General features: G+C 42.1%; 1 protein-coding gene across 2 annotated transcripts in view; it reads left to right on the top strand.

The window, feature by feature from the left end:
- Positions 1-19,799, top strand: part of VPS13A (vacuolar protein sorting 13 homolog A) — a 1,844,906-nt gene that overhangs the window by 798,303 nt on the left and 1,026,804 nt on the right. For both annotated transcript variants that reach the window (XM_069230089.1, XM_069230094.1), the window contains exons 38-42: positions 11,075-11,301; positions 12,515-12,747; positions 13,143-13,235; positions 16,385-16,750; positions 18,074-18,175. In XM_069230089.1, coding sequence (XP_069086190.1) covers positions 11,075-11,301; positions 12,515-12,747; positions 13,143-13,235; positions 16,385-16,750; positions 18,074-18,175 — 1,021 coding nt within the window. The remainder of the gene's footprint in view (positions 1-11,074; positions 11,302-12,514; positions 12,748-13,142; positions 13,236-16,384; positions 16,751-18,073; positions 18,176-19,799) is intronic.

Here is a 19,799-nt window from a genome sequence, read left to right as displayed (position 1 = left end):
CGTGTCAAACACAGCAATACTTAGGGGCGACAATCAACACAGCAAAAGGGATTGCCACTCCAAGCCCACAAAGGGTACAGGCATTTCACAATGTAATACAGGCCATGTATCCAAAACAAAAAATGCAAGTCAAAATGGTGATGAAACTCCTAGGCATGATGTCCTCATGCATAGCCATTGTCCCAAACGCAAGGTTGCACATGCGGCCCTTACAACAGGGCCTAGCATCACAATGGTCACAGGCACAGGGTCAACTTCTAGATCTAGTGTTGATAGACCGCCAAACATACACCTCGCTTCAATGGTGGAACAATATAAATTTAAACCAAGGGCGGCCTTTCCAAGACCCAGTGCCACAATATGTAATAACGACAGATGCCTCCATGATAGGGTGGGGAGCACACCTCAATCAACACAACATCCAGGGACAATGGGACACTCAGCAAAAACAGTTTCACATAAAGCACTTAGAACTACTGGCAGTATTTCTAGCGTTAAAGGCATTTCAACCCATAATAAGCCACAAACACATTCTTGTCAAAACAGACAACATGACAACAATGTATTACCTTAACAAACAGGGAGGGACACACTCAACACAGTTGTGTCTCCTGGCACAGAGAATATGGCATTGGGCGATTCACAACCACATTCTCCTAATAGCACAGTTTATTCCAGGGATTCAGAATCAGGTAGCAGACAATCTCTCTCGGGATCACCAACAGATCCACGAATGGGAGATTCACCCCCAAATATTGAACACTTACTTCCAAAGTTGGGGAACACCACAAATAGATCTATTTGCAACAAAGGAAAACGCAAAATGCCGAAACTTCGCAACCAGGTACCCACAAGATCAGTCTCAGGGCAATGCGTTATGGATGAGTTGGTCAGGGATATTTGCATACGCTTTTCCCCCTCTCCCACTCCTTCCGTATCTGGTAAACAAGTTGAGTCAAAAGAAACTCAGACTCCTACTAATAGCACCAACTTGGGCAAGTCAACCTTGGTACACAACACTACTAGACCTCTCAGTAGTGCCTCATGTCAAACTACCAAACAGACCAGATCTGTTAATTCAACACAAACAACAGATCAGACACCCAAATCCAGCATAGCTGAATCTAGCAATTTGGCTCCTGAAGTCCTAGAGTTCGGACACTTAGACCTTACACAGGAATGTATGGAAGTCATAAAACAAGCTAGGAAACCTACCACTAGACATTGCTATGCAAATAAGTGGAAAAGATTTGTTTATTACTGCCATAATAATCAAATTAAACCCTTACACGCATCTGCCAAAGACATCGTAAGATACTTACTACATTTGCAAAAGTCAAAGCTAGCTTTTTCTTCCATTAAGATACATCTTACCGCAATTTAAGCTTACCTGCAAATTACGCACTCAACTTCACTATTTAGGATACCAGTCATAAAAGCGTTTATGAAAGGCCTAAAGAGAATTATACCACCAAGAACACCACCAGTTCCTTCATGGAACCTCAACATTGTCTTAACACGACTCATGGGTCCACCTTTTGAGCCCATGCACTCTTGTGAAATGCAATACTTAACATGGAAAGTTGCATTTCTAATTGCCATCACATCTCTAAGAAGAGTAAGTGAGATTCAAGCATTTACCATACAAGAACCATTTATTCAAATACACAAGCATAAGGTAGTTCTACGGACAAATCCTAAATTTTTACCAAAAGTCATATCACCGTTCCACTTGAATCAAACAGTAGAATTACCAGTGTTCTTCCCACAGCCAGATTCTGTAGCTGAAAGAGCACTACATACATTAGACATCAAAAGAGCGTTAATGTACTACATTGACAGAACAAAACAAATTCGGAAAACAAAACAATTATTTTTGCTTTCCAAAAACCTCATGCAGGAAATCCGATTTCCAAACAAGGCATTGCTAGATGGATAGTTAAATGCATTCAAACTTGCTATCTCAAAGCAAAAAGAGAACTATCTATTACACCAAAGGCACACTCCACTAGAAAGAAAGGTGCTACCATGGCCTTTCTAGGAAATATTCCAATGACTGAAATATGTAAGGCAGCCACATGGTCTACGCCTCATACGTTTACCAAACACTACTGCGTGGATGTGTTAACAGCACAAAAAGCCACAGTAGGCCAAGCAGTATTACGAACTTTGTTTCAAACAACTTCAACTCCTACAGGCTGAACCACCGCTTTTGGGGAGATAACTGCTTACTAGTCTATGCAAAGCATGTGTATCTGCAGCTACACATGCCATCGAACGGAAAATGTCACTTACCCAGTGTACATCTGTTCGTGGCATGAGTCGCTGCAGATTCACATGCGCCCACCCGCCTCCCCGGGAGCCTGTAGCCGTTTCGAAGTTGATCTTGAACATTTGCAAATTTGTAAATATGTCACTTTAAACTACATTATGTACATACATATTCACTCCATTGCATGGGCACTACTACTATAATACACAACTCCTACCTCACCCTCTGCGGGGAAAACAATCTAAGATGGAGTCGACGCCCATGCGCAATGGAGCCTAAAGGGGAGGAGTCCCTCGATCTTGTGACTCGAAAAGACTTCTTCGAAGAAAAACAACTTGTAACACTCCGAGCCCAACACTAGATGGCGGGATGTGCAAAGCATGTGAATCTGCAGCGACTCATGTCAAGGACAGATGTACACTGGGTAAGTGACATTTTCCATATATATATATATATATATATATATATATATATATATATATATATTCGATGGCATGTGTAGCTGCAGATACACATGCTGTGCACTGTTCCTGCCAGCTAGTGTTGGGCTCAAGGTGTTAGAAATTGTTTTTCTTCGAAGAAGTCTTTTCGAGTCACGGGACCGAGTGACTCCTCCCTTTCGGCTCCATTGCGCATGGGCGTCGACTCCATCTTAGATTGTTTTCTTTCCACCATTGGGTTTGGACGTGTTCCTCCTCGCTCTGTAATTCGAATCGGGAAAACTTAGAAAAACATCGAAATCCGTCAGTATTGTTTGCGTTCGCGACCGGTTTAGTACAGATACATCGGCACCGACAACGCAACCGCTTTGGCGGCCAAAGTCAAATGAAGAAACAAAAGGCCTCGGGGACGTCACTGCCGGAAGGCCATGGCTCGACCCACAAGAAAGGTGGTGACCAAATACCATTATTGGCACCCAAAAAGGCCAAGATAGTGCCGAAGTCTTACGACTCAGGTCGAGAATCTGGCACTGAAAAGAGTCGACATCGATTGGTCGAATCGAGCAAGCCTCAAAAGAGCATCTCGGAGCCGAGACCGACAGTATCCATGGTGGTTTCGGTACCGCAAAAAACGGCTTTGGAGCCGAAAAAGACTTCCTATATGGAAGAGCATGGGCTCTCTCACCAACTCAAGGAGAGGCACAGATTCGAGCAGGAACTGGATTTGGAAGAGCTTGACCAGACTCAACCTAGCTACAAATCCAAAAAGACACAGGGAAAATACAAACCATCCCTCCACTCAAATTTAAAAGAAAACTGGCGTTTCATGAGACTGAAACTGAGCCACCAAAAGCCAAAGTGGTTAGAGAAAGGTCACCACTACCACATTTCTCCCCCCAAACGTCTCCACTTCACTCGCCACAACGGTCACCAGTTGGCACACCAATGGCACAGTCACCCACACATACTGGGATGACACAGGACGATGCAGACCCCTGGGATCTATACGACCCACCAGTTTTGGACAATAGTCCTGAGTGTTATCCTTCAAAGCCTTCACATCCAGAGGATAGCACATCTTATACACAAGTATTGACCAGAGCAGCAACATTTCATAATTTTACTATGCATTCAGATCCAGTGGAGGATGACTTTCTGTTTAACACTCTGGCATCCATGCATGCTTCGTATCAAAGCTTGCCAATGTTACCAGGCATGCTTAAGCATGCATAACAGGTTTTTCAGGATCCGGTGAAAAGAAAGGGCCATTACAACAAGGGTCAAGAAAAAATATAAACCTCCCCCATCAGACCCTGTGTTTATTACACAACAGCTCCCTCCGGACTCAGTTGTAGTGGGGGCCGCAAGAAAGCGGGCAAATTCTCAATGCGCCACCCCCTGATAAAGAAAGCCGTAAGTTTGACGCAGTGGGGAAAGAGTGGCATCGCAAGCGGCCAACCAGTGGCGTATCGCCAATTCACAAGCCCTTCTCGCCCGTTACGACAGAGCACATTGGGACGAAATGCAGGATATTATCCAACATCTACCAAAAGAGCATCAGAAGTGTGCTCAACAGGTGGTGGAGGAGGGACAAGCCATCTCCAACAACCAGCTCCGCTCTGCACTGGACTCTGCTGATACAGCAGCACGGACTGTCAATACAGCAGTTACTATCAGGAGGCATGCATGGCTACGAAGTTCTGGTTTTAAGCCAGAAATACAACAGGCGGTATTAAATATGCCGTTAAACCAACACCAACTATTCGGGCTGGTGGTGGACACCACAATAGAGAAAATGAAGAAGGACACAGACACGGCCAAAGCCATGGGCGCGCTCTATTCTTCTCAATATAGTGGAACATTTAGGAAGACACAGTTTAGGGGAGGGTTTAGACACCAACCCTCAGAACCATCACCTCCCAAACAAAACCCACTTACCAGTCTCAGTACCAGAGAGGGGGGTTTTGTGGTTCCTAAAGAGGACAGTTCCCAAGAGCAAGGGGAAAATTTCAGCCTGCCAAGCAGACCCCAAGCAGCAGACAGTGACTTCAATGTCACACTCCCCCAACACACGTCACCAGTGGGGAGGGGGGGGGGGGGGGGGGGAAATTAACAAAATACCACAACAATTGGTCAGACATTACCACGGACACATGGGTAAAAGCCAACACTCAACACCAGTGTCAAAGTCACACGCAGTATGTAATAGATACTCTACACAAACTAGGGTTTTCTATAAATTACCAAAAATCTCACTTGCAACCATCCCAAATACAGCAATACTTGGGAGCCACACTCAACACACAAAAAGCAATTGCCACTCCAAGTCCACAAAGAGTTCAATCGTTTCAAAATATAATATCAAGCATGCAGCCAAACCTACAATACACTGTCAGGTTTGTAATGAAACTACTAGACATGATGTCCTCATGTATCGCTATTGTCCCAAACGCACAGCTACACATGCGGCCCTCACAGCAGTGCCTCGCAAAACAATGGACGCAGGCACAGGGTCCACTTCAAGATCTAGTGTTGATAGACCGCCAAACACACTCTTCGCTTCAGTGGTGGAACCCTGTAAATTTAAACAAAGGGCGGCCATTTCAAGACCCAGTGCCTCACGCCATTATCACAACAGACGCTTCCATGATTGGGTGGGGAGCACACCTCCACAATCACAGTATACAAGGTCAATGGGACAGTCAACAAAAACAACTTCACGTAAATCTCTTTGAACTACTAGCAGTCTTTCTAGCACTAAAAGCCTTTCAACCCCTTCTATTCCACAAACACATTCTTGTCAAAACAGACAATATGACAACAATGTACTATTTAAACAAACAGGGGGGGGACACTTGTCACAACTGTGTCTCCTAGCACAAAAAAATTGGCATTGGGCAATTTACAACAACATTCGCCTAATAGCACAATATATACCAGGCATTCACAATCAGTTAGCCGACAATCTCAGTCGAGATCACCAGCAAACTCACGAGTGGGAAATACATCCCCAGATTCTACAAAATTACTTCTACCGCTGGGGGACACCAGACATAGATGGGTTTGCAACAAAACAAAATGCCAAAACTTCCCATCCAGGTACCCACACCCTCAGTCCAAGGGCAATGCTCTATGGATCAGTTGGTCAGGGATATTTGCTTACGCTTTTCCCCCTCTCATTCCTTTCCTAGTCAACAAACTGAGTCAAAACAAACTCAAACTAATACTCATAGCACCAACGTGGGCTCGCCAACCGTGGCACACCACACTGTTGGATTTCTCGGTAGTACCGCACATCAAACTCCCAAACAGACCAGATCTGTTAACACAACACAAACAACAGATCAGACACCCCAATCCAGCATCGCTCAACCTAGCAATCTGGCTCCTGAAGTCTTAGAATTTGGCTATCTAAACCTTTCAAATGAGTGTATGGAAGTCATTAAACAGGCAAGGAAACCGACAACAAGGCATTGTTATGCTAATAAGTGAAAAAGGTTTGTTTTCTACTGGCAAGCAAATAAAATCATGCCATTAGAGGCCTCCATACAAAACATTGTGAGTTACTTACTACACTTACAAAAAGCAAATCTCGCTTTTTCTTCCATCAAAATTCATCTCACTGCAATATCTTCTTACCTGCAGATTAAACATACAAAGTCACTTTTTAGAATCCCAGTTATTAAAGCCTTTATGGAAGGACTAAAAAGGATCATACCTCCAAGTACCTCACCAGTACCTTCGTGGAATCTTAATTTTGTACTTACATGACTCATGGGTGAAGAAAAACAACTTGGAACACTCCGAACCCAACACTAGATGGCAGGAACAGTGCACAGCATGTGAATCTGCAGCGCAACATGCCACGAACAGATGTACACTGGGTAAGTGACATTTTCCATATATATATATATACACACACACACAAACACATATGGATTGCCTATAAGTGATCTAGTTCAGTGTTAATATAATAAAGTATATTTATTTTTGCAACACTGTGTGGTTCTTTCAGGTGTCATAAGTTGCTGTGTGACTGCTGTGGTTTTGCAAGTGCTTTTCACTCCTCCTAGATGAGTCTTGGCTGCTCATCCCCATTTACCTCTAGAGAGCCCTAACTTCCTAGACAGGGTGTTCACTCACTAATAGGTGTTGCCTGGTATAAGGTGACAACACTGTAGGTGTCCACCGCACACCAGGTGAGCTTCATACAGGCACCAAATTTGCCCTTCAAAGCAGTCTGGTGGCGCTGAGAGGCCACCCAAACCCAGAGATACTTGTTTCAATGGGAGAGGTGGTCACACCTCTCCCTTGTAGGAAATCTGTTGTTCTGGCTTCCCCTGCTTGAGTTAGCCTCATTGGCAGGAGGGCAGAACAGTGTCTGCGGTCGGCAGTAGTGTGGGCTGGCAGCCGGACCCCGTAAGACTGCACAGGCAGAACTGGGGGTTCTTCTTAGATCATGCAGCTAGTACTGGAATCGGTATAGTTGCTTGATTCCAAACATGCCTAGGTTCGGAGAAGCCATTATGTAGTTGGACCACCCGTGTTGACCAGTGTCCACTACATACCTTAAGATGGCTTTCCCGTACTTACAAAGGCCAGGGAATGGAGTCTCGGGTTTGTAGGGGTACCCTGTTCATGCAGGGGCACCCTCACACTTGAGGACATGCACCCTGCTCTTGGGCTGAAGGGCCTACCAGAGGGGTGACTTACAGGGTCAGAGTGCAGTTACCATGATATAAGGCAAGCCTTGTTTCTGCAGTTAAAAGGTGCATGCACTGTTTCACACAGGCTGCAATGGAAGGCATGCAGACACAGTTTGCATGGGCTCTCATGGGTGGCATAATACATGCTGCAGCCCATGGGAGTGCCCTGGTGTACCAGTGCCCCTGGGTTCCTAAGTGCCATATACTAGGGACTGACATGCGTGATCGGACTGATATGCCAATTGTGGGGTGTAAAAGTTACCATGTAACAAAGTTTAGAGGAAAGAGCACTGAGACTGGAGTCCAGGGTTAGCAGGATCCCAGTGTACTACAGTCTAAACACCAGGCAAAATGTAGGGGTGGCTGTGCTAGAAAAATGCTACTTTTCTACATATATCATACATTAAGTAGAGTATTTCCATTGTATGTTAGTATACTAACACTCACTATATGTTTGCCATTCAACTTCCTTTTTACTAGCATTCCTTTAAGGACCTAAAGGTTTTTTCAGCTTTCTGGGTGTTCTATGTCTGAGTGTTCTGTCATACATCCCTTTGTACTGTCCCCTAATGTGGCCATAGTGCTTCAGTCTTAAGGGGCGTGTTTATTTTTTCCTGTGATATGACTATCTTCTTATAAGGTTTCTATTACGTATTTGTTACAGTCTACGTAATTTCCACACTTTGCTATGGACTTTCTATAGTGTTCATAAGTCCTTTTACTATTCTTCTTTTTCTTCAGGACTTAGGTCAATTCATGATTTGTCTTCGTAGAGATGTATCTCTTATTGCTTTTGCTTGGTCTTTTGTGTAGACTAATTGTTGTTCAACTCTTGGGTGGTGTTTTACATTTTTGCACTGGCATGCAGAATTCCTTCCTTTCGAATGTTTTTTCCCTTTTCAGGGATATTTCTTCTTCTCTGCGAAGATTTATATCTCGCATGTGTGCTGAAGTTCATTGTTGATCCCTCATATGGGTACAATTACTTTTATTTTACATGGAGTTACCTGTGGCCTCATGGGTAAAGTCTAAGCCCTTCACACTGAAAGTAACGGTGTGTCAGTAGTTGTTTCCCTTGTTTAGAATCTCCTTATTGTAGTTGGATTCACACTTGAAGGTGTGCTGTCGTTGGATGTATTCATCCCACTCGGATAGGTTCTTTCTTGAGGATCTTGTCCATTTTATGGTTCTCGTCCTTGCAGCTCTTTCTAGTGCATCCTTGATGCCCTTTATTCCCTATAGAGTCTTCTCTTGTCCTTGGTTCACCCTACTACACCAGAACCCTTTCTTGCTTTACAAAAAAACATACATAAATATATATATTGTTTACATTTCATTAATTTTCGGGATGACTATATATACATATATTGGTGTAAATATAGATCTATATATGTGTATGTATGTGTGCACATATTTTTATATGTGAATATATGATTGGTGATGGATACGGATTGGTTCTTTCACTCCTATTCAGGGGATACATATTTGGAACATTTTGATGATGTTTTTATTATACTTTTACTGGGGGTACATATTTGTATATGCCAAATGATTGTTGTTATCCTCTTCATTGAGGGCAACTGCATGTTTTTCTCTGCATGAGATTCTATTTTCTGCTTGTCTTTTGATGCAGATCTGACTTGGATCTCCCTTCACATAGTGAGAGGTTCTGCTTTGTTGCTGATTATACACCTCTGTGTTTCTACTGGGTGGAACATGCACTTTGGTCTACATCTATCACTGGATAGTTGTGTATCTAATTAATTGCTTAGTTAGTGTTGAAATCATGTGCTCATGGTTGGTTTTTCTTTTTGAAGTTTGTCTTTGTCTTTATGTTCTCCATGCTGTGGTTATCGCCCCAGTCTTGCCGAAATGTTTGTAAATGGGTTTTCATTCCATGGAATAAGTGAATGGCTTTATCTTCGATTCTTTTGTTCTCCTTTACCATGGCTTGCTCATGTTCACATGGCTTTTCTTCACTCCATGTATTTTATGGTTCATGTCTCCTTATCTGTGTGTTCTCTAAGGAGTCCTTGGTTGTGCAATATATTTTAGGGCTTGCATACCTTCTTAGATATGCCGATCTTTACTTTTCTCCAGACTGCTAGTGTTTCAGCACTCACTTTAATTGTTTGCTCATGGATGTGGTTTTACCCCTGTTCTTACCGTTTTATATCAACTTTTTATTGCAATGGTTTTGCAAATTATTTTACCGAATGATGTTTTTCCTCTTAGGTACTTTGTCACAAAGGGGTTTAGAATGGATTACAATCTAGATCAGACAAGGGAAGAAAGGAAACGGGCTACTCCGGAAATCTCTTTGTTCGCTATATGAGAGTTGACAGTTTTGGATGTCCTCAGCCTGTGCCTTATCGATTAGTCTTTTGTAAGAGCATAGAGCTATCCAGAATTACATTTTTTGTGGCAACACTGGTGAATTTTAATCTTTCATCTAAAGTAAGTGTTATCATGCACTGCATTTACCACAGTGCATCTGGTCTAATTATGTTGCTTGGGGGGGGAGCACACTGCCTCTCATCCCAGAGCAGATCACCCCATTGCATCCTGGTAAATGCACTTTGCTTACTGTGGAGACGGCAGCATTTCAGCAACCTCAAATGACTTGCCTGCTCTCTATTACTTCTGCTCTCTGCTGAGGAAGGGCTAATCCCAAAAACAAGTGTCTAGAAATAACAGCACTATCTGCACCGGCTTAGGCGGAAAACTATTGCCACTTTGAAGTAAGTGAACTGCATTTACCAGAATGCAATGGGGCGAACTGTGCTGGAATGAGAGGCTGAGTGCTCCTTTCTCTCCTTGTATTTGTGTACTCCTATGCCAGGCATTGTGCACCCTCCTCTTCCCCTTCTCCGCTTTTTTTCTTTTTTCTTTTTCTTTTTTTAATTGGTACCTATAAAGGTTGTCTCTCTCCTAAAAGCTTGCAAGTTATTGAGAAACCATCACCAATTTGCAGGTAGTTTCTCACCTTTCAAACACTTGTAAGTTTACTCCTGTCAAATGCTAGAAGTAAATATGTTTTTATTATTGGAATTGGGATTGAACATCCCCGTAATTAATGGATAAGTGGAATGGTGTTCTGTTTTGAAAAGTATTTTCTACATGAATAAGACAGTCTTTGAAAAGTGCATCCTATTACACATGCCGGCATGTACTCGTTTTACATTTCCAGGTGTGTTCATTTTTACGCAGTTCAGCACTCCTAGATGTCAGTGACATATAATAAGTCCTGTGGAGTTCTGTCAGAATAGTTTCTTTTCAATTAACATACTCTATAGGTGGCCTTCTACACCTAACGCGCCACTGACATGGATGGACCCTGGGGAAGAGGCGATATTCTTTTTGGTTGACTCCAATATGAATGACACGTTCTTCATGGGTAGCTGAAGGGGCCTGACACATGCAACTGATGACTGATCGGGGAACTGTGCCAAAGTTGCTCTTTGTATGTTATTCTTTGTGTGTGTCAAAAACTCTGGCAGACTGCTAAAAAAACTGCAGACATAGCATTTCTATTGCTCTGCATGTTTTCCATTTATTTACTATTTGCCTTTGAGTCCTTAAGTTCAGTTATATCTAAACGTTTGTGTGGCATTTCTATTCATGTTTGTTTTAAGACCTTGTTTTATTACTTGCAGGATGTTGGAGTTGAAACTCGGGTGTGAGAAACATGTCATGGTAGATGTAAGCTACAAGAGTGGAAGAGAAGGCACGGTTATTGATACAGTTGTTCGAGATATTTATCTTTGTGCCAGCATGGAGTTTCTACTTACTGTTGCAGACGTATTTGTGAAAGCCACCGAACACAGCTCTGCTGCACAAAGAAATGCCAAGCATACCACATTAACTGGCAAGGAACAGGGAGGTTTGTGTGTTTATTATGTTCAATCTTAAGTGCAAAAGTACTGTGAATATATTTCCAATACGGTTACTATCAGCGGGTAGGTTTCTGATTTGCTGGTCCTTTTTATGCCTGATTTGTTAGAGCTGTTTTCTGCGGGACCTATTACTACATATTCTGTGAAATATATATTTAGAGAGAGAGGGCTTTGATTTCCTTTCAAAGAATAACTTCTGTTTCTCCTCATGCTGTTGGCGTTTTTTTTTTATCATTCTGCCTCCAGTGGAGTTTGTGCATTGCAATTTATGAGGGACTGTATTACTAAATGTACGCTACATTATCACACATTTGTCACACAATTTATTTTTCCCCATAAATGCATTTTATGCAGAAAGCACCCTTTTTTGGTATGCATTTTCACTGCAGCAGGATTTTTAATGTTTTAGTGAGGATTTGTGTCTATAAATTTCTACAAATTCCTACTGAAATGTTGTTTCTCCCCAATCTATCAACAGAGTAGCAGCTTGCAAAATCACCAGAAAAAAGGGGGAATGACCTTGAGCAAATAAAAGGGGATCTCAGTGGCATGTCAATATGGGCTAACAATAGAGGCTAGCATTGCCTGAGATATGAAATAGCAGTTTATTGTAAGTGATGTAGTTTGATTATTTGTAACATTAAATTAAGAAGTACCAATATACATGGTTGTGATTGTTTCACAGTTTCACTGCAGCAATTTTACAATTTTTCCTGCCAAAATATGAGTGCATTTTAGCTGATTTTTACATATGGTTCTAGGGATTTGGACCACTTCTGATTATCAATATTGCACAGTTCGAATATTGCAAAAACGTGTTTGTCAGAAAACAACTTTTTCAAAACCGTGGTTTCTTTTTTATACTGCTGTCTATAGGCTCCGCACATATTTAGTTAGTTATTTAGTTTTTTATCCCCATCTGCAGTCTGTTATTGATGTTTCAGCACAAGCTACTTGAGACTTTTAACAGAGAAGGAGGGCTGGGCTGTGCTTGAGTAGTACGATTTTCGATTCTAATGTTATTGTAGTTAAGTAGTCCTGGCCCCTGCTATCTGAGTGGCCTATCTCTTTCTGTCGGTGTTTAGTTCTGTTTACACACACTACTGTTTGTAAGCAGAATGCAGCCTTTGTATTCATATAACATTTGTTCCAGAAACTAGTTCTGATGTGCCAACTGAAAACCATGTCTGTTTTTTAAAGTGCCAGTCCAGCCCGTGTCAAAAATGGAAATGAATATTGTGGTGAAGAATCCTGAGATTGTGTTTGTGGCAGATTTAACAAGAGGCGACGCTCCTGCCTTAGTATTAACAACACAGTGCGAACTGTGCATCAAGAATAGCCCTGAGGAGCAACTGATGACTGCTGCTGTCAGGGACCTGCACATGAAAGCATGCCCATTTCTTCCGGAGAAGAGAATGGGTAATATAACTACGGTGGGTTTGCTTTTTCTTGACATCCTTCAAACTGGAAAGTATTTGTTATAAGGAAAAACTGTTTTTTAAAAGTAGGTGGAGGTCACAGCTCAGCACAAAATGGATGTAGCAATCCTACTCAATTTCTATAATATCAGTGGCAAAGTTAACAATAAGAAAGAGTGATATGACAACATTTGCCACCTTCTAAGTGTTTTTAATTTCTGCTTTCTGCTTTCTCTGTCCTTTCTAGTTTGTGACAGTGTTGCTTCAAATGATAAAATAGGCAAGGAGACACATTTTCCAATCAAGTACTTTTCACAAGCATCCTGATTTGTACAGCCATTGAAGGTTTGATATGCCAACCCTATGCATTGCTTTGATATTTATATGCACTTTAATGTTTTTGGATTCAGGTTCTACAGCCTTGCAATTTGTTATTCCAAAGTATGCAGTCTAGTTCCAGCCCTCAGATGATCGAGCTGTCTATAGAAGCGCTAACTTTGAAGGTATATTGAACCTTTTTTTCCTGTTTCATGAGTTTTAATAATGGGGATAAATGTGACTGTGACAAAGTTTATGTTGTTGATTACTTTTGTTCAGAAGATCATCTACATATAATTATTTTTTCTTGACAACATTTATTGTAGTGCAAACTGTTCACTTTTAATTAAAAGGATGTATTGTCTAATTTTTAGGCTTTCAAAAAATAATAAATGGCACCCAATTTACCAGATGACTGTGACGTCAACATACACATTCCATCCAGCCACCTGTTATGTGCTTGATGATGTGGACAATTCAGTTGTTAACACAGTTCTTTTTACCTTCTCTTGTCAAGAACATTCAGACGGCCTGTTCTAGCTTCTTCTACTCCAACAATATTTCGCTTATACTTTCCCTCCCATGAATAGTCCCATTTGCCCACGTCTTAACTTCTGAAAACAAAATATTAAGTGTTGATTGTCCATTTGCAAACACTTGTATAGGTACTAGCTGTATCATAAGACTCTTCTGACTGGTTAGTAGTTTAGAAGGGATAAAAAGATCCTGTTGTACTGCTCCTCATAATTGCAAATTTGCCTTATCAATTAAAGTCTTGTCAGATATTATTCTCTATACCCGTGGTACTCAAAGTACGGCCCGTGGGCCGCCAGAGGCCCTACTGACCTACCTTGGCAGCCCGCGGACCGGACCGCTTGTCAGCAGACACTACAATGGCAGCCGTAAACACAAAAGAGGGCCGCTGGAGCATGTGCGATAGCGGCTTCATTGCGCATGCTCCTGCGGCCCTCTTCTATCTTTACCGGTGACGTCACGAGCCTGGCCACTGGCGGGAAGCCAAGGCCCCTTAAAAGTCCGTGCTCGCAGCTAACTTTTACGGGGCTTTTTCATCCGCTTCCTGCCACCTGGTTTATGCCTGCTGCCAGATGCTGCTACCTGCCCAGTAAGTGCATTTGTTTCAATGGGTGGGAGAGGGGTGTCTTTGGCATTTTTTTTTCTTGGGTGGGTTAGAGTGAAGCTAGGGTTTTGGGAGTTTGTGTGCCAGTAGGGGAGAGGTGGGAAAAGTCTCTCTCCAATTTTGGCGAGGATCGGTCAGGTTCCAATGTTATCCTATGGTTGTGGTTTGGCATGTTTTTCGGGGGTTGTTTTAGGGGTTGGAGTGGAGCTAGGGTGATGGGTCTTCTGTGAGGGATGGCTAGGGGTGTCATTGAGTATTGTGAAGCACTGAAAATATTTCCTGGCACGAAGCAATACATCTGGTTTATTACAGGTGACTCAAGTGCCTCGGTGTTACTTCTGCATAAATACATCCTTTGCCCCCTGTCCTTCTGCCAGCTCCTGTCCATGCTTCTCTTCCAGGGACATCTGTACCAATGCTCATTATCTCATTCGGGTGTCTTGTGCATGCAAAAAAACTCTGAAAGGTACTAACATCCGATCAGAGATGTAATCTATTTCCAAAACACCCGTTCCAAACAGTGGCGTAAATGACCGTCTCCACCTCCCCCCTAAACAAAAAAAACCAAAACCTTTGCAATCATATGTGAGCCAAATGAAGCACACTGGAATTTTATCTTGGTAACTTTGAAAAACACAGCAGGCAAGGATGGAGTGCCTTCGTTTAGCAGCCTGACAACTTGGTCTACATCGCATTTCCTCCGTTTTGTTTGTGTAGCCTGCTATTTTTAAAACCAAGACTACTTTTTTTTTATTTGAACCATTAGATTGCAAGGGTTTTGCAGAATTTCCTTTCCACAAGGATCACATATTCTGTCATAGCAAAACGAGTTGGTTCCAGAAGGTAGCTGGATATATCTAGAATTTTATCTATCCACTTAGAAATAGAGACTGAACTTATGTGTATATGTATAGTAGCATTTACAACCATTTGTGTGTCCCTGTAGCAGAACTGAAATGGGTGTTGCCTCTAGGCCACTATCACAGTACTTGCTGACCGCAGTTAAAGGCGTCTTTCGACATTGTACTTGGCTGCATGTCCTAGTTTTAGGAGGAAAACCATATTGGATAGGGACCAAGGAGGTTAGACTACACTAGTTTAGTAAATTATTGTAGTGGACAGTGGTCGGCCAGGTTCTATTTTGAACTTCTTTAGACTATTATGTGCATGGATATATATGCTGTTGGACGCTGTTTTGTTCTGCTGTCTGTTGTTGGTCGATTGCTCAGATTCAAGTGATTATTATAATTCCTCGCACCTTTCCCACGATGCAGCTTTGGTGCCATTCCATGTGCACGTTGGCACAATATGTTTAAGTGTCTTATTCAGAATGGTTGACATGTATATTGTGGAGAGGATTTAGATGTGTTGTTGGGGGGGGGGGAAGGAGGGGGGGGGGTCAAAATGATTTGACAACAATAAACCTTAGAACCTTTCAATAAGAAAAAGAAGAGTTATTTTCAAATCTGAAACTTATGTGGAGTTTATTGTTCAATGTTATACCATCAATAAAACATGACGAGATAATACAGGTGTTGAGGTTGTTCTACAAACTCCCTGGACATCACTGAAAAAAGGATCATCAACATCATGTTGGACCTGGCCCTTTTTACAGGATCATCACCATGCCATGCCTCTTAAGATTACTATTGTCTGATACTAAAAATGTTTTTCAAAATGTCCTCTTTGTAGGTTTGTAGTTTATATCTGGTTTCAAAATACAGCATTGTCTATCAGTGTTTTGAAAAAGGTGTGTGTGTGACCCGCTATTAGCCCCATCCACGACCCCGCCCCCCACCCACTGGCCCTTCCTTCGGTGCAGCCCTCGGCCACGAACCATACTGCAATTTTGGCCCCTGAGAAAAAGTTTGTGAGTACCCATGCTCTATACCATCATTAATGACATTCACACTTGTAGGTGGAATTTGTAATTCTTCTTAAAGTATCAGATCAAGCCTGAATTGTTGAATGGACCCCTCGCGGAACACTGAGACAATGCTCATAACTAAACACAACTTCTTCTTTCGAGCTATTGTTGTATTTCTTTAGTTCTACCTGTTCAACAACTTGTGTTTTTTTATATTTGTAATTTGAAACTGGTAGGCGATTCTAAGTCACTTGTTGGTTTGTTGAACTGCAAAGTAATCACAATTAGAAGACAGTTTTTCTAATGAATGTCATGTACTCTTTTGCCAGGTTTCACCAATTATCATTAATACTGTGATCACCATCACTTCTGCTCTGTCACCAGCCCCTGAGGCAGTGCAAGAACTTACTAGTCCTGTGCCACCAGATCTATGGGATATGAAGGAAACAAAAGATTTAAAGCTATGGTTTCTTGAAGAATCGTATGAAAATGAATGTGAAAGTAAGGCAGAGGCTGCTACTAGGCATGTCCCTACTGGAGAGACACTTAAAATGTCAATCGACTCAATTGTTGTGACACTTGAGGCTGGTATTGGTCATCGGACAGTGCCTATGCTTTTAGCTAAATCATCTTTTACTGGAAATGTGAAAAACTGGAGTTCACTTATCAATCTTTACTGCCAGTTGGACCTAGAGGTAATGCTTTTTAATAAACAAAATGCACATCCTAAAAACAGTTACAGAAAATATAAGCTTTTGTTATATTGTTGTTAATTGTGTTGGCTTTGTGCAATGTTGGCTGTGGCAGTTTAAGTCTGGTGGTAGATCTCCATTTGAGTTATTGTGTTCGAGGTGTTGCTCTCATCAGCCCAGCCCTACCTGGGGCCTGACAAAATGGCCATTTGTTTGCAAAATGCTGACAGCTGTTCTGGGCCGAATTAAGTCTCATAGAGTTCTAACCAGCAAGCGACCTTGCCGGATATTTAACAATTCTGACTTTGTACATCATCTACCATCTGCAACTCAGCCACACTATTTAGAACCACCCCGTGCTAAAACAATGTATCCTCTATAAGCCACCATTTGCTTGTGCAAAAAATAATCTTTTTGGCCCTTTGTAATAAAAATACTTGTTGATTAAAATTTTATTTATACTGTGACTTCTAAATTTAGAGATAATATAGACAACTAAATTATGTAGCATAGACCCTTATTGTATCATCTTACATGATAAGAAACTGGTGCTGTCTAATGACTTCACAGGAAATGGCACCATAGTAGTAGTGATGTTTTGGCATGGGTGAGCAGCAGCTGAGTATGTCTAGATTTAAAGAGACAGTCCCTGGGTACAGTCTGTTTGTGTCAGTCCCTTCCTCCTTGATAGAACCCTTTTGAAGACCTCGACCACGGAACTCCCTTTTGTGTTACTGGCCTTATACATGTGGTAGCAATTTTCTTCAGATCACCAACATACTGTTCTTTGTACTACCTTTTGTCACTTGAGCTGCAAGAGAACAGTGGGGCATTGTTCAACCGCTCTCTGCTGTATGGAAATGGAGGTTAGTGACATGTCATATTACATCATTGACATTGCCATGATCCCTGTGCTGTCTCACATACATGAAACTGGTGTGTAAATGAAAGGCGCCACAAAAAAGGTTGTTAAAAAAAAAAGTTTGCTGTAGTAGAGACTCATGGCAAAAGTGATGCTGAGAAGGTAACCACCAAGTTTAGAGCTGTCTTTTTCCTACATGTGTCTAAAAAGATTGGTCACAAGTTGCTCGTCTGAGGTTATGAGTGGGACTGGCACAAAGCAGGTTGCACTAAGACGATCTTCTTACTTCATGACTTATTCAGTTTATTCCCAAAATGACTTAGCTTATATTCAGTTAGTTGTTGACATGCCCAGCCTGTCTCAGCTCTTAAAAATGTCCACTGTTTCTTGATGTTCTTTACAAGGCCTAGTCTTACAGTGAATACTGGTTAAGTATTATTTTGTTTAAACCTTTTGTCTGATAGGTGCATTACTACAATGAGATGTTTGGGGTGTGGGAGCCACTACTGGAACCATTAGAAGTTGAAAAGCGTGATGATTTCAGGCCTTGGACTCTGGGAATAAAGGTATGATTAAAGACAACACAATACCACGTCAGTGTAATTTTTCATTATTTTGTTTTCTTGCAAGTCTAAAAAGTTGATTTTAAAAGTTATGCATAGCTAACTCAGACATTTGTGTGTCAAACGTCAATAATACAGCTTTCCGATTTGCTTTCTGATACCTACAGATAGCAATCACAAATTAATAAGCCAAACCACTAGGCAAAAAAGGCTCAACTTATCATTAACTGCCATGCAGCAGAAACTGCTGCAAGATATCTCTGTTCCAGTCATGTAAAGTGTAGGAAAGCACCCTTTTTGACATGGTACCCACCCCCCCTTTTCCCTGCTTTCTGATGTGACTTTGACTGTTAGTGCACTGGGTCTCTGCTAACCATGTCCCCAGTGCTAGATCATTTTCCCTAAAACTGCACAGTTGTTTTTGCACAATTGGCAAGTTCTTTAGCTACTACTGTAAGTTCCTAGTAAATTGTACCCCTGGTCCCTAGTGCTTAGAGTACTAAGGAAGGCCTCTGAGGGCTGCATCACTAACTGTGCCACCGTCCGTGACTCCTCATCTAACCCACACAGTGCTGCCATTGCAGACTGTGTATGTTGGTGCAGGGTAAGTTGAAAACATGACCTGCCACACACCCCTGTGTGCCAGGTCCCCTATCACTTCATGTGCCAGTTGTAAGTCACCCCGAAGGCAGGGTGCATCCAGGCACATGTGAGAGCATAAATGCATGAGCAGATATGCCCCTGCTCGATTCTGAGACATAGTAGGGGCAAAGTGAAGTCATTTTAAATGCATTTGCTGGACAATTGCCATAACGAGTTCCATAGATTAATGATGGGTTCTCTGACTCCTGAGATGTTTGGCATCTCAGAATAATAAACTCCAACTGACCCGAGTGATGGACTTATTAAAAATAAAAAGGCACCCAGAGGGCATCTTAGAGGTTCCCCCTGAAACCTACCAGGTGCTAGTGTGCTAACTGACTGGTCTTGACCAGTTCAGCACCACAACCACGTTTCTTGAATGCACAAGGTGAGAGCCTGCACTCTTGAGGGCCTGAGACAAGGGCCTGCTCTGGGCAGAGGTGTGACCTTCTCTCTCAGGCTGGATGGACATTCCAGCCAGGGCAGGGGAGTGCTTCTAAGGCCTTGCCGCCTTTATAATGCGACCCAGGTCTCTCCAGACGGCAGAGATGACCAACCCCCCTGTTCTGACCCCTCTTGTGGCTGCAGAACAGGGGGGAATTAGTTAAATTAGGAGAAGTGCCCACTTCATGTCAGTCCCACCCATAAGGTGGACAATCTGAAGTGGACACTACTTTTCAAATTCCTCTATCTTGCTAGGGAGGCATTAGGCCACTAGGATTTAGGGTTATGAATACAAAATAAAGTGCCTGTGCATAAGGTTCGCAGCGCCTATACATAAGTATATTGTAATAAGGAAAACAATGTCCATATGTTACATAAAGTACTGTTGAGGGTGCCAAACTGGTGAGCACCCAACTAGTTTGGTTGCGGTTGTGTTAGTTGATAAATCAAACAACACCTGAAAATTCAATATTGGTATACCGAGGCACACCAAAAAAGTCCATGCTTTCTTGTTGTAGCAGTCAGAATTCCAATTCACTGT

Source organism: Pleurodeles waltl, chromosome 1_1, assembly GCF_031143425.1.
Source record: "Pleurodeles waltl isolate 20211129_DDA chromosome 1_1, aPleWal1.hap1.20221129, whole genome shotgun sequence".
In the NCBI taxonomy this organism is placed as follows: Eukaryota; Metazoa; Chordata; class Amphibia; order Caudata; family Salamandridae; genus Pleurodeles; species Pleurodeles waltl.
The sequence above is the reverse complement of the archived record's forward strand: the minus strand, read 5'-3'. Positions and strand labels throughout refer to the sequence as shown.